The sequence below is a fragment of the Bubalus kerabau genome, chromosome 11, assembly GCF_029407905.1.
Source record: "Bubalus kerabau isolate K-KA32 ecotype Philippines breed swamp buffalo chromosome 11, PCC_UOA_SB_1v2, whole genome shotgun sequence".
Lineage (NCBI taxonomy): Eukaryota > Metazoa > Chordata > Mammalia > Artiodactyla > Bovidae > Bubalus > Bubalus kerabau.
The window spans coordinates 76,017,694-76,033,186 of NC_073634.1; the positions used below are offsets into that span (position 1 = coordinate 76,017,694).

The window sequence follows — 15,493 nt, forward strand, 5'->3', positions numbered from 1 at the left end:
AGTTAGCGTGTGATTTTACTTATTTTCCAGATTTTTAACAACAAAAATGTACTGCCTTTGTAATTTAAAGATAAACATGTTTTGGTTTGGTTTGGCGTGTGTATATGGAGTGTGTGTTTTCTGAAGATATACTTCTGAAGGATCATAGATAAAACAATTATGAAAGACACTGGCAACTGTATTCTACTTCATGCACATGACTGATTAATAACAGAATAAAAGCCTAAAAATGTTGATATAAAGCATGTAACACTAAATCTGCATGAGCAAAATCCTAAATGACTATGTCTTTGTGTCACAATTCATAGACTTATCATGGTTTTTTTTTTATCTACTTTGTTTCAACAAATATAGGCTACTTTGGGGAGAAACACTAAGGGAAGAAATATACACCAGGTATAAAAAATTATCAAACATGACAGGTGTCCTGTTTAAAACATATATAGAAATAAAGGCATTTTGTTTCTCAAACTGATCCACAGCAAGGTTCTTTTCAAAACAAACATATCAAATAGAAGTATTTTTAAAGCCATAAAAATATGAATATCCTCCACATGACCTAACTGCTATGAAATTATCCTCAAAAAACAAAGCAAATGAAGGAAAAAACATTATTACAGGTTGTTCACTCCAACTTTATTTGTAATAGTGAAAATCTGCAAAGAATCTAAATGATTAAAATAACTGGGTCATGGTTAAGCAAACTGACATTAAGTAATTTCCTTGACGGAACACTGTACAGCAATTAAAAATCATAAATACAAGACCATGCTAAGATATGTAAAATAATTACAAAAGAATGCTAAAGTGTAAGGAAAGAAGAAACAAACTGCATGGTTCTGACTTTCATTGTATTATATGGATCTTGGCCCATTTGTCCTGAAAGCAGTTTATTTTAGAAGAGAATATTAAGGTTTGCAGAAGATTTCTTAAATCTACTTTCTTCTATATTTCCTCTCATGAAAATGCGCCTAAAGCTAAAGAAGCGAGTTTAGAAATAGATAATCAACAAATGGGATTACTTTGTCCAATATAATTAAAAGTGCCAAAAAATAAATAAATAAAAGCACAGAAGAGCTTATAATTCTATTACTAAGGAAATGGTTTACAATTCTTCTCATTTAGAAACAAGAACTAATCCCTCACAATAATTACCCAGCTTTTAAATTATTTGTAGTTTAAAACACTACAACAATATCTGGAATCATACACCTGGATATTATCCAAAATTTAGAGAATATCCCAAAATTCTTCCAGTTACTCTAATAAGCAAGCTTCTGAAATTTTCTCTCACCTGCATTCCACTATTTAAGAACCAAATGAACCAATCCTGCCCTAGCTTACTCACCACTCGTACTCCATAATGGACGTGGGCCAAAGTGAAAGCAGCCGTTAGCGTAAACAGGAGAATGCTCTCAATGTAAGGGGTTACTCCTACATTCACCACCATGACAATCACAAAAAGAGGAAGCAGCAACCAGTTCAAAGTCGGGCACCGGGTACTGCTCATTTGACAAACAATCAGCTGACACTGGAAGTTATTTAAAAGAAAGAATAATAATTTAATTAAAGCTCTAGTCACTCCAACACTTAAAAAGCATTCAAATAGTTGAGCCAAGATATGTATTAAAACATTACATTATTGTCAAGTTCCATAATTTTCAAACGCTCAGGAGTTCAACTGGACAGCTAGCTACCCCAGCCTCCAAACCTGCAGACCCTCAGACTGGAAGATAATTCAGTAAGGATGCCATAGAAGGCATTCTCCTACTCGATTAACAATTTGGATAAAATAAAGTGCTCCCAATTTTAAGATTCTATGATATATATGAAAATAATTTTTTCAGAGCAGCCTCCCCAGCACCACACAACTCAATTTCTTCTAGTGATGAGGAGATGCTACCTCCAATTTAGTCATACTATCACAGAAAACACCTCAAAACCTCTTTGGCTCTCTCTACTTCAACACCTTACTCAAATATAGTTTTATTCCTTCAGAGATACTTTTTGTACAATATGTTTATGTTTTTAGATCTTTAGATGAAATCAGTGTGACCTGAGATAGTAAACACACAGTACAGACATAGAAACATAAACTTGGGGGCTAAGTTAAAAAATAAAACCTTATTAAGGACCTAGCCTGAGCTAGAGCACAGGCTTCCTGGCAGTTAGGACTACCAGGGTCTTTTCTCAACCCCTCCTGATCATCCCTCCCTGTCTGCACTCTTGCTGGGCTATAGCAGAGAAAGGGATTTTTTTTTTTTAACATATGCAGTATTTATTGCAAAGTTTTTATTCTATTTTCTTAATTTAAAAACCAGTTGATTAAAAAATATGTGGGGTATACGTGTGTTTTTTTCTCTGTCAAAACCCCCTTCCAAGCTCCCTAAATTAATCATTAGATCTCTGCCATTTCAACCACACTATTAATAATATTTAGAGTCTGAAAGGAATTATTCCATTAATTCTTCAGCAGGCAACCAAATCAAAAAATTTAAATGATGCCATGGTTCCAAAATACTACCGCGGTTTCCAAATCCTATTGGTTTTAAACAAATAAAATAACTTTCTGCATGTTCTGTATACTAACATGTTCTGCATGTTAGTAATTATCCTTTCAAATTTCTGACTATAAGATCTTTAAACTCTGCTTATTCTAATACTATATAAGATTTCTCAAACTATCAAATTCTGTCTAATATTTCTTTTTATGTGTTATGATTTTTAAAAGAAAAATCTTACTGTGCTGTTGGCAAAGGCTGTTCCAACCATTAAGTAGAACACTCTAGGGTGTAACTCTAAAATATCTGAAGGTGACAGGAGGATCCACGCTGTAGACAAAATGAATAGCAAACATGGAGAAAAGAAGGGAACCACAGCTTCATAGACTGAATTGTGTTTCAACGTGTTATTTTTATAGCTTCTGGAAAAAAAAATCAAGTAATACAAGAACATTATTACATATAAAACTCAATACTATACTTGTATCTTTATAGTTTTCAAAGTACTTACACACTTACTCTCTTATATTTATTCACAGTAACCTCACAGGATAGGTAGAACCAACATTATTAATCCCATTTTAGAGGCAGGTTAAGTGAGGATGTAAGAAGTTAAATTTACATAAGTGAAAGTGTTAGTTGTTCAGTCGTTTCTGACTCTTGCAACCCCATGGACTATATAGCCTTCCAGGCTCCTCTGTCCATGGAATTCTCCAGACAAGAATACTGGAGTGGGTTGCCATTTCCTTCTCCAGAGGATCTTCCCGACCCAGGGACTGAACCAGGGTCTCCTGTATTGTGGGCGGAGTCTTTACCATCTAAGCCACCAAGTTAATCCCATTTTAGAGACAGGTTAATCCATTTTAGGGCTTCCCTCATAGCTCAGTTGGGAAATAACCCACCGGCAATGCAGGAGACCCCAGTTCGATTACTGGGTCAGGCAGATCCACCGGAAAAGCGATAGGCTACCCACTCCAGTACTCTTGGGCTTCCCTTGTGGCTAGCTGGTAAAGAATCTGCCTGCAATGTGGGAGACCTCTGGGTTAGGAAGATTTCCCTGGAGAAGGGAAAGGCTATCTACTTCAGTATTCTGGTCTGGAGAATTCGGTGGACTGTATAGTCCATGGGGTTGCAAAGAGTCAGACACGACTGAGCAACTTTCACTCAATCCCATTTTAGAGGCAGATTAAGTGAGGATGTGAGAATTTAAATTTACATAATTTGGTACCAAGTGGCAGGGCCAGGACTAGAATGGAAGTCTTCTGATTCCCTAGTCTCATTTATCCACCTAGAAAAGTTTTATTATCTGGTCTGGATCCTATGAGATTACATTCTAATAGGAAAAACTAAAACGAACACAAAACCATACTACAAGAGTACCTCACAGGGCTGCTATGATACACAACTTAACAGTGAAAGACTCTGAACCGAGAGGGGCCACTGCATGTCTTGATGGCTCTGGGCACACAGGTGGTAGCACGCTCATACATGTCTGCTCATCTGAACTGAGCCCTCAGTCCTCATCCCAGCTCAGCCAATAATTACATAACCTTGGGCAAAACACTGCCCAATCAGGACCTCAACTTTAGAAGAATTATCTCAAATTATCTCTTAGGCTTTTAGAGCGTTACATTTTATGACTTCTATGAATGACTGCCAGTGGTCATAAAAAGGGAAGATTCAGAGAGACAGGATCATGCAAGACAAATCTGAGCACTGAAAAATGAAGTGGAAAGTATAAGAAAATGTTCCAAGCAGAGGAAACAGGGAGTGGAGGAAAGAGTGGGAGCAAAAGTACTGAAGAAAGAAAGAACAAAATACATTCAGGTCACAGAAGGAAACTGAGTGTGCTGAGCCCAAGTGGAAATGTGCATAAATCAGAGAGATGGAACTCCACCAGGGCAAGTCCCCTCCCAACCCCCACCCGACTCCTCAGGCACGCCCCACTCTTCAGGAAGTTTGATATGGTGCTCTTTAAGAAGAGTCAGCATAGCTCCAGGGTTTGGTCTTCAACTATACAAGTTCAGAAATATCATTTTATGATCATGCTAACTAAACTTACCTATAATCAATTTATTAAAACTTATAATCAATTCATAAAAAGAATGTAAACCTATGAATATTCCAATAGGACCATACTCTCTTCCAATTCACTCACCCCAAAAAATGACAAATTAGACTGATGAGCCTAAAACTGTTACCAAAACACTAGTTCTGAGCTAGTTGTGTAGTTGAATTGACTACACAAGCCACTACAGGCAGATGATCCCAATCTCATTCTAGATTCAAAATACAGCTTCATAACCTTTTCAAAATGCCCAGATTTCAAAAGAAAGATCCTAAAATTCACCTAAATAACAATTTCTAAAGATTTTCATATTTCTTGTCCAATTAAAAAATAAAATACTTACCTGAAAAAATTTAACAAACTCATTGGAAGAGTCACGCACAGTGCACAACCTGAAGGAAAGAACAATTAAATTATTATGAATTAATATTCAAGAGAGATTTTTATAATAATTAAATACATACAAAATACGTAATATTTTTAGATGCAACAATTTTCAAGTTCAGATTTACTTCAGTAATGAAACTCAATACATTTTTGAACAATATTTGCAACTGGAAGAGTGGCAGTAGTTTGGTGATTCATAGCAGAGACTCACGGAGCCAGAGTGGGTTGAATCTCAGTTGTGCCACCAATTGGCTATGGGACTTCAGGCAAATTAATTTTTCAGCGCCTCAGTTTCCTTTTTTATAAAATATAGATAATAATAGTAACAATACCATAGGGTTTTGAGAATTAAATGAGTTATTACATGCAAAGACTCCTGGAACAGTACCTGATTTATAGTAAATTGCACCGTGTATGTTATTTATTGGAAGAGGGAACCATTAATATTAACCGATCCTGCTGCTTCCTTTACACTTCTTTTTACCTCCCTGGCGTTCTTAATTTCTCCCCCTACTCTATACATTAATTCTTTCTCCTCAAAGCTAAAAAGACAGCCTTCCCAAGAAACATTACCATTGTTCCTGCTGTTCTCACTATCTGCTATCTTACTCTGCTATCTCCTACAACCCAACAAACTTAACTTGTCTTCAACTCCTCAGCTGCTGCTGCTGCTGCTGCTACTAAGTCGCTTCAGTCGTGTCCGACTCTGTGCGACCACAAAGACGGCAGCCCACCAGCTCCCCTGTCCCTGGGATTCTCCAGACAAGAACACTGGAGTGAGTTGCCATTTCCTTCTCCAGTGCATGTAAGTGAAAAGTGAAAGTGAAGTCGCTCAGTCATGTCTGACTCTTAGTAACCCCATGGACTGCAGCCCACCAGGCTCCTCTGCCCATGGGACTTTCCAGGCAAGAGTACTGGAGTGGGGTGCCACTCCAGTACTTCTCTGAAACTCCGCAGCACTCAACATAATTCTGCCTCCCTTCTGCAGAAACTGTACTCTTAGAAATTTATCAAGCTCTCCTACTCAGTTCAGTAGCTCAGTCATGTCCAACTCTTTGCAACCCCATGCACTACAGCACTCCAGGTTTCCCTGTCCATCACCAATTCCTGGAGCCTGCTCAAACTCATGTCCATTGAGTCAGTGATGCCATCCAACCATCTCATCCTCTGTTGCCCCTCTTCTCCTCCTGCCCTCAATCTTTCCCACCATCAGGGTCTTTTCCAATGAGTCAGTTCTTCCCACTAGGTGGCCGAAGTATTGGAGCTTTTTCAGATTTAGCATCAGTCCTTCCAATGAATATTCAGGACTGATTTCCTTTAGGATTGACTGGTTTGATCTTGTAGTCCAAGAGACTCTCAGTATCCTTTCTTCATTCCTGACTTCTAAGTAAGAAGACTCTGCTGACCACCCACTAACTGCAATTCTTTCCTCTCGGTCTTGGTGATCCCATTTGTCCGGTGTTCTGTCAGCCATCCAACCATTCAATGATGTCCTTTAATGGCAATCTACCTCCTGCATATTCCTAACTGACTGACTGAAAGTACATCTACTCTCCCTCAGAGAATCTTCTCTTACAGCTTTAACCATAAGCTCCCTGCAGTTGACCCCCAAAATCTTAATACTTTTGGGCAAATTAGACAATCTCTCTGAGCTTCAGAGAAAACAACTATACCATGAGGATGGGCTAAATGATTTTCTAGGGACCCCTGAATCTTAAATTCTCTGATTCTGTGATCTGTAGTGATATAAAGTCCTAATCTTTCTCTGTTTCAAACTCCAAACCAATACATGTGGTAACTTTTGCATGTTTCATTTGGATATTTCCTTGTCACTCAATGTATTAGCCCATTCAGGATTTCCAGTGACTAAACTTCATTTAGGGGTGGGGAGGTGTGTTGTCAATGCAGCTATGACATTAAGGAGCAAAGAGAGAAGAACATTCCTTCAAATAATTCCTAACACAACTTGCTAAAAACACATAGAAAAAAACTGTAATTCACCAATCAGAAATCTCACGTCAAAAGAGGAATTACTCTGCTACTTCCAAGCCCAACTGGAACAATGTTCCCAGATTAGAAAATCTTAGAGGGAATGGAAGGAGAAGACAAGATGTCTTCAATGTCCTCAGAAACTTTCAGTAGCTTATTTCATGTTAAGCTGAGGAGCACTGCTAGGGAGCAAGGCTAAATGTATTAACCCAGAATCACTTGTAGCTTTCAAGCACTTAACTAAGATAAAATCTTAAGCACAGTAAGCATGTAGGAAGCCTGAGCTCTATATAGGTTGCCAAAGAAAAACACTGTATTTACTATTTCTTCTCTAAATAGTAAATAGCATTATGTGAACCAAGAACTTTCAGATGTCCAAGCTGGCTTTAGAAAAGGAAGAGGAACCAGAGATCATATTGCCAACATTTGCTGGAATCAAACGGAATCAAGCTGGAATAAAGACAGATGGGAGAAACATCAACAACCTCATATATGCAGATGATACCGCTCTAATGGCAGAAAGCGAAGAGGAACTAAAGAGCCTCTTGATGAGGGTGAAGGAGGAGAGTGAAAGAGCTGGCTTAAAACTAAATATTAAAAAAACTAAGATCATGGCATCCAGCCCCATTCAGTTCAGTTCAGTTCAGTCACTCAGTCGTGTCCGACTCTTTGCGACCCCATGAATTGCCAACACGCCAGGCCTCCCTGTCCATCACCAACTCCCAGAGTTCACTCAAACTCACGTCCATCGAGTTGGTGATGCCATCCAACCATCTCATCCTCTGTCGTCCCCTTCTCCTCCTGCCCCCAATCCCTCCCAGCATCAGAGTCTTTTCCAATGAGTCAACTCTTCACATGAAGTGGCCAAAGTACTGGAGTTTCAGCTTTAGCATCATTCCTTCCAAAGAACACCCAGGGCTGATCTCCTTTAGAATGGACTGGTTGGATCTCCTTGCAGTCCAAGGGACTCTCAAGAGTCTTCTCCACCACCACAGTTCAAAAGCATCAATTCTTTGGCACTCAGCTTTCTTCACAGTCCAACTCTCACATCCATACATGACCACTGGAAAAACCACCCATTACTGTGTGGCAAATAGAAGGGGAAAAAGTAGAAATAGTGAAAGATTTCCTTTTCTTGGGCTCTAAAATCACGGCTGATGGTGACTGCAGCCATGAAATCAGAAGACGACTTCTTCCTGGCAGGAAAGCAATGACAAACCCAGACCATGTGTTGAAAAGCAGAGTCATTACTCTGCCAACAAAGGTCCACACAGTCAAGGCTATAGTCTTCCCAGTGGTCATGTACAGTTGTGAGAGCTGGACTGTAATGAAGGCAGAATGCCAAAGAATCGATGCTTTCGAACTGTGGTGCTGGAGGAGCCTCCTGAAAGTCCCTTAGAGAGCAAGGAAATCAAACAAGTCAGTCTTAAGGGAAATCAACCCTGAATACTCATTGGAAGGACTGATGCTAAAGCTGAAGCTCCAGTATTTTGGTCATCTGATGAGAAGAGCCGACATATTGGACAAATCCCTGATGCTGGGAAAGATTAAGGGCAGAAGGAGAAGAGGGTATCAGAGGATGGAATGGCTGGATGGCATCACCAATGCAATGGACAAGAACTTCAGGAGATGGTGAGGGACAAAGAGGCCTGGTCTTCTCTGTGTGCTGCAGTCCATGTGGTTGCAAAGAAACACAACTGGGCAACTGAACAACAACTCTAAGTAGTACTTGATGTACTTTCTATAAAGAGTATTTAATTGTTAAATACTTATCTAGTAAACTCTATATATGAGAATGATAGAACCCACACATATGCAGACCTGCTTTTATTATTACCATAGGAAGGTCTAGACTTCATAATATAGGAAGCATGGGCTATCGAAAAGTTAGAATTCATAAAAAAGGATTGAGTAGAATGAGATGAACACCAAGGATAGCATGATCACAACAAATATTCTGGTTCCTCATCAATGGTTCCTCATTTCTAGGCTTATTTATTAAATAAAAATTTCAATAAAAAACACCAAGACAAAAAATGCTTTAAGTAAAAAAAGACATAACAACAAATAAGAGGGAAAAGGTCATTTATATCAAAACAAAAGATTACTATCCCTAATAAAGTGCTTCTAAAAATAAAGGAAGTCATTAACAATCCTATAGCAAAAATTGATTAGAAAAAGATATAAATGACTCTCAAACACTAGGAAAGTTCATCCATAAGAGAAATGCAAATTAAAACTAGACAGATATATCATTTCTTATCCCAAACTGGCATAAATCCAAAAGTGTGACAACATACTACATTGGGAAAACTAAGTAACAGGTACTTTTATTTATGGGTGGTGGGAATTCAGTATCAGACAACCCATATGGAAGGGAACAGAGCATTTAGTGAAACTGCACACCTCTGCCCTTTACTAACAAGTCTACTTCTAGTGATCCCTTCCAAAATACCCTGGCAAAAATATGAAAAAGACGTGTACATGGACAAGATGATTTACTTCAGCAATTTGTATATCAGCAAAAAACTGGAAATAACCCAAATATCCATTATTGTTTGAATAAACAATTGCACAATCACGCAACGAAGTACCAGGCATTTGTAAGAACAACTGAGGAAGATGGCTACACATCACTATGCAGTGATCTCTAAGATACACTATGATGTGGAGGGAAAACAAGAGCACAGGTAATAAAATATGTATAGTAGGCTACCATTTATCCACAAAAGAGGGTGATAAAACTACACACGCACACTTACTTATAGTAACAAAAAAACAATGAAAGATTAAGTAAAAAATTAAAAACTAAGAATATGACAGAGACTAGACTTCTTTGAATATACCTTGCTTTATATATAGTACTGACTTTGTAATTATGTGAAAGGAAAAAGTAATCCCTAAAAATCAAAAGTAAAATGAAACGAACTTAAATGTACATATCCACAGAATAGGAACTTTAGACTATAATAACCCAACTGGGCATCTCCAGTGGAATAAACCATGAGGACAAATGGAACTGCAAAAAAATCAAAATCTTAAATGATTTTCGGTAATGATATCGTTGCTGATTTGGGTACTACATTCTGAGACTGTTATTGTTTTACGAAATAAAGCAAATGAATTTTTTGTGTCACTGAAAGCAAAGACTTTTGTCAGAGTTTAAAAGAAAAGCAAATATAAAATCAACAAAGTAAGATATCTATATTATCAAATTTGATTTGTATTTATTAGTATGAATTTTATGAGGTAGTTTATCAAAAAAACAAACTTTATTCCCTCACCTATCCACTGAAAGAATGGATTCCTAAGCAATGATCATCAGTATCTGTTATACCATTAGCTGAAGAGTTGAGGCAGAACTTTGGAACACAAGTACAAAACCTCAACCCTCTGGTCACTGTTGATACCATAAAAAGAGAGACAATTAGATACTATGTGCCTTCTAATGATACAATAGGTAGTACCATTACCTAACAAGTACTGTTGCCAAAAATGTATATACAAAGAGAATTGTAGCCTATTAAAGTATCTACTTAACATTCCAGAACTTACATATCAAAGATACCATTTTATCTCTAAATTAACATTTAAATGTAAAATGCAGAAATCTGCCTTAGGACAAGCTGCATAAATCAAAGATTCACTCATGGTAGCAGATGAAAAATAGCTAGCCTTTTCAAGGTAAAGAAATCACAGTTATACAGCCACCCAAAAATGAACATTTGGTAGATTACAGCAGGGTTCCTAAAATATCTGCAGTCCAGAGCGACAGAAAATCCCTAAACTAAGCCTTTTCTGAAAGCCAGTGCCTAATGCACCATCTTCTCGGCTGTTTCTAAGCCTTCAATCCCCACTCTGCAACCAAGGTTCACTGAGAGAAGGGGAAGGATTATTTTTTAGATAAGAGAACAGAGGAACAGCCAGTAAGTGTTTTTGTTGTTTTAACCCTACAAAGTTCTCAGTGCCACTCCTGGTGTCCCAAATAACAACCCAGATTCCTCTTCCTCTTTGCCCCTTTCCATAAAAATTTTCTCCCTGACTCAATTATCCTGTAGATATCCACTCTGTCTAAAATCAAAAAAGAAGCATTACCATGATCAAAACCTTTACTATGCATTCAGAGGCTTAAGAAAGAGTGTACCTGAGAGGAAAGAGGCTAAATTTTTGGAGTGGATGCATTATAAACACTGTGCTTTGTCATTCTATTTCCTCAAACTAATTATCTTTGATTTCGAGATATGCAGTGGGAATCAATACTGAATGTCCACCTAAATGAAGATCCTCCAATATCTAAATTAATTTGCATAGTTATTTTACAAGGTTTGTGTGATGTATTTTGGTATTTCCTTCTGATTAAATGCAGCTTGGTGCTGAACAAAAGCAAAACAAAGAAACCTTATTTTCCTTAATGGTTTGGTTGAAACCCTATAGGTTATAGGGTTGTTCTACTTGCTGGAGGGGAAAGAGTATTGTTGCTTGTTACAACCAAACACTGGCTTTGAAAACAAAGTGATGTTAAAACAGGCTTCAACATGGAGCTTCTTACCAAAGATCATTGCAGTGAATAGGTCTCTATATAAGAAATTAAACAGGAAAGGTTCATACCAGGCCTCAACTCCCACAACCGCAGTCACTATGTAGACAAAAGAAATAGTCTGGAAGGAAAATGCAGACAAAAGAATACAAAGCATTAACAGCTGGAAAGATCAGGCAATCAACAACGCTTTATGCAGCATAAGTCTAGGAAACAGTTTTAGTAACAGCAAAACATATGCCTAAATTTGATACTGTGGCAAGTCTTCTTGCCTTTAAATTTGGTTGTTTTTTCTTTAATAACTAACTTCTAGACAATGCAAGTGACTAGCCTCCTAAGGCACCTCATAAATTGGTTTAGCCACAGGATGATCCAATCTGCCCACCCAATCACCCTCTTCAAACACACTCCAACTTCTGATTCTTTACTGGAGCTTCAGATCAGATGGGCAAAATGGCGACACAAAAAGCTGGGATTTTAAGGCAGGGAGAGTTAATAGCAAGCCTTGGTAGTAAGAGAAAACTCTTAACTCACTGAAAAGCCGGCCATGAAGACAAAAAGCCAACAATTATATGTGCATAACTTTCTTCATAAAATCAACAGTTTAAATGAAGGTTTGTTAAGAAACTGTTCATTTTTTAGTGTAATAATGGCACTGTGTTTATATTTTTTTAAAAGAAATCTTACTACTTAAGAGATATACAGTAGCCTATTTATCATATGTCAAGATTGTCCTTTAAAATAATTGGGAGGTGGTAAGGTAAGGAAGAATATATATGAAATGAGACTGGTCATGTGTTAACTGCTGAAGCTAAGTAACAGGTACACAAGGGTTTCATATACATAAACTTTTGTACATATTTGAAATTTTCCATAAATAAGTAAAAATATATATAAAATAAAAAGGGGAAAAAATTTAAAGCACTCAGCAGCTCTAACCAAAAAAGCATAAGGTCAATAAAGAAGCAATGACAAACTCTCCCAAAAATGTATGGCAATGTTGAAAATTTAAGAACACATACTTACCACCTGGCTAATGTCATATCCCCATGGCAGGAAAAGAATCCCTGTGTTATACTTTTCCCAGTGAGACAGGATGAAAGAAAACAAAACTACCCATAGCAGGAGATAAAGAACAAAAACACTGACACCAGATGATCCTCGTCCAAAAATGGAATACACAGTGACAACAAAGTAAACACATGACCAACTATCCAGGCCATGGTCAAAAAGCTCCCCCAGCGGGGTGCTGGAATTGGTTCTGCGGGCTTGCTTTCCGTCCACACCATCTGCAACCGAAACACATTACACGGGGAAAGGTCAACGTCTGCACCAGAATGGAGAAAGTCATCTTTAATAAAATGGAGAGAAATGCAACAAAACATATCAGCATACCATAGAAATGTTAATTAACTAAAGTATAAACATAAGACAATACTATAAAAATCCAACCTTTAATTCCTACAATGCAAAGATTTCAGAAATAAAATCTGTAATCTCTCAAAGTTTAATCCAAAAATCAAAATGTTAAGTCACACTGAATGGTGTTTCCATCCGAAGAAACATTCTACTCTGAACTCTGAGCACTGAACTCTGAATTCCTCCAAATCTGCCTAGTAACTGAGTTGTTCCACTAGCCACAAATTCTGAACCCTCCAGAGAATACTCAGTAGTTGTTTATTATAATTTATACTCCTTGCTCTAGGATCCAAAAACACTCAGTACTTCAGTCATAACATCTGTTTCATTCTGTTACATATCACAGTCACTTCTTTACAGATGGACCACTTCCATAATTTTAAGTGTTTTCAGAAAAGGCTTTGCACATGGTGTTGAGTAATTAGAAGAATTAAATTTACTAAAACTGTACAACACACTATGGAGGGGGGGGGGGGCCGCGGTGCTGCACTGTGCAACTTGTGGGGTTTTAGTTCCCCAACCAGGAATCGAACACCAACCCTCGGTAGTGAAAGTGAAGAGTCCTAAACACTAGACCGCCAGGGAATTTCCACAATGTAGTATTCTTGTAGTATGGTGGCTCAGCGGTAAAGAATCCACCTGCCAATGCAGAAGACACAGGTTTGGTCCCTGGGTCAGGAAGATCCCCTGGAGTAGGAAACAGCTACCCACTCCAGTATTCTTACCTGGAAAAATTCCATAGACAGAGAAGCCTGGTGAGATACAGTTCATGGAATTGCAAAAAAGGCGGACATGACTTAGTGACTAAACAACAACTATTCTTGATGCTGTGAAGATTATAAAAATCTTAGCATAAACTAAGTTTGTACCCTCAAAGAGTTTACAGTTGAGAAAGGAGACAAAAAATGACAGATATGCTGATATGATGAATCACAAACCACAGAAGAGTATAGAAAAGAGACAAGTTCTCTTCAGGCTAAGATAAACTAAACTGGCTTTCCAGACAAGATGAAATCTGAGTGGGTACATAAAGAATGAGTTGGACTTCAGTAGATAAGAGATAAAGAAGTGTGTCATTTCAAGAGGAGGGAGTGTTCTCAGCAAAAACACTAAGATGGAAAAGCACATGTGTGTGCAGAGAATGCCAAGTAGTTTAATTCAACCAGAAATGATACATGAAGAGTGCAGTATCAAGAGGCTAGAAGGGAGATTTGAGCCCATTTAAAAGTATCAGGGAGTCTGAGGAGCTACTAAAATTATCTGAGTGGAGTAAGAAGAGTGAAAGCCATGCAGTGTTTCAGGAAGAGAGACCTGACATCAGCGTGAAGGACAGGATGGGTTGAGACGGAATGTGGTAGGAATGAAAACCTGGAGGCGAGCAAGATACTAAGAAAATAAAAATGACAATGCAGTAAAACAGAGTGAGACAGAAGGACAAGAAGATCTGGGTAACTAAGAAAGTGGTAGTGTTACCAGAAAAAAGAACATCTGAAGAAGGAGCAAGACTGATAGAAAAGATGCCGAGTACAATTTTATATGCTGAAATTGAAGTGCTGACAGGCTATCTACAGTAATGTCAAGCAACTCAACCTAAGGGTAATTTACTAGCAACTTAGAAGATAAATAAAGGCTAGATACTAACATGTGAGTCAACTCAATAGTGTTAACAATCAGGATTACCAGGGAATAACGAAGGAGAAAGAGAAAGCATGTTGGAACACCTTCATTTAGAGGCAGAAACAGAGAAGCCTGGGGGTATGGGGGAACGAACAGTAGAGGAAGAGAAAGGGATAAAGGAAGAGGGGAAGAGAGAGAGAGAACATACAACCCAGCCAAAAAGGAAGGCAAGAGACTGAATTATAAAAATTCTTCCTCCAAAGAAACAGTTTTGTTAATTAAATGCATCAGAATTAGACTAATTGTGGGGACTTTCCGGGTGGTCCAGCGGCTAAGACCCCACACTCCCAACACAGGTGGCCCAGGTTCATTCCCAGGAACTAGATCCCACATGCCGCAACTAAGGTTCTGCACGCCTCAACAAAGATCAAAGATCCTGCATGCCGCAGCTAAGACCCAAATTTACATACTGCAGTCAAATAAATAAATAAATACTCAAAATTAAAAGAAGTAAAGAATTAGACTAATTGCAAAGATTCAGAGTAAAGGAATTTAAAATTCCTTATCATTACTGTGTTTATCTAGCTCATCACAGTATTATCCCCAGTGACTAGCTCAGATTGTGGCAAAGACAGCCTTTAAAAATATTGTTGAGGGCCTATATGAAAGGATGAATCTCAAACTCCTGCCTGCACACTGATCTCTCTGTTATATAGGTTTGGGAGCTTTTTTGCCCCCAAGTAGCTAAAATATTTCCTAAAAGTCTTTTCTCATTATTTGCTGCCTTAATTTCCTATTCTCAGTGCCATTTCTGTGCAGTTACAAGTACTGAATCCATGAACTACGTAATGATTAGGTTTTTCTATGTCTTCTCATTGAACCCATTCTGGTTCCATACATCTGGGGTCTCATAATGTGTCATTTGTCTCATAATGTGTTTCATAATGTGTTTTCATAAAAAAGGCAATTCAGCTC

The 15,493-nt window shown here is 38.0% G+C and overlaps 1 protein-coding gene across 2 annotated transcripts in view; it reads right to left on the reverse strand.

Moving 5' to 3' along the window:
- The window catches only part of SELENOI (selenoprotein I), a 90,599-nt gene that overhangs the window by 49,867 nt on the left and 25,239 nt on the right, over positions 1–15,493 (reverse strand). Inside the window, exons 5-9 of one of the 2 annotated variants that reach the window (XM_055540730.1) lie at positions 12,509–12,771; positions 11,495–11,603; positions 4,913–4,961; positions 2,743–2,923; positions 1,349–1,531 (exon numbers count right to left, since the gene is read on the reverse strand). The exons of the other annotated variant lie outside the window; for it this stretch is intronic. Coding sequence (XP_055396705.1) covers positions 1,349–1,531; positions 2,743–2,923; positions 4,913–4,961; positions 11,495–11,603; positions 12,509–12,771 — 785 coding nt within the window. The remainder of the gene's footprint in view (positions 1–1,348; positions 1,532–2,742; positions 2,924–4,912; positions 4,962–11,494; positions 11,604–12,508; positions 12,772–15,493) is intronic. 2 annotated transcript variants of the gene reach the window in all.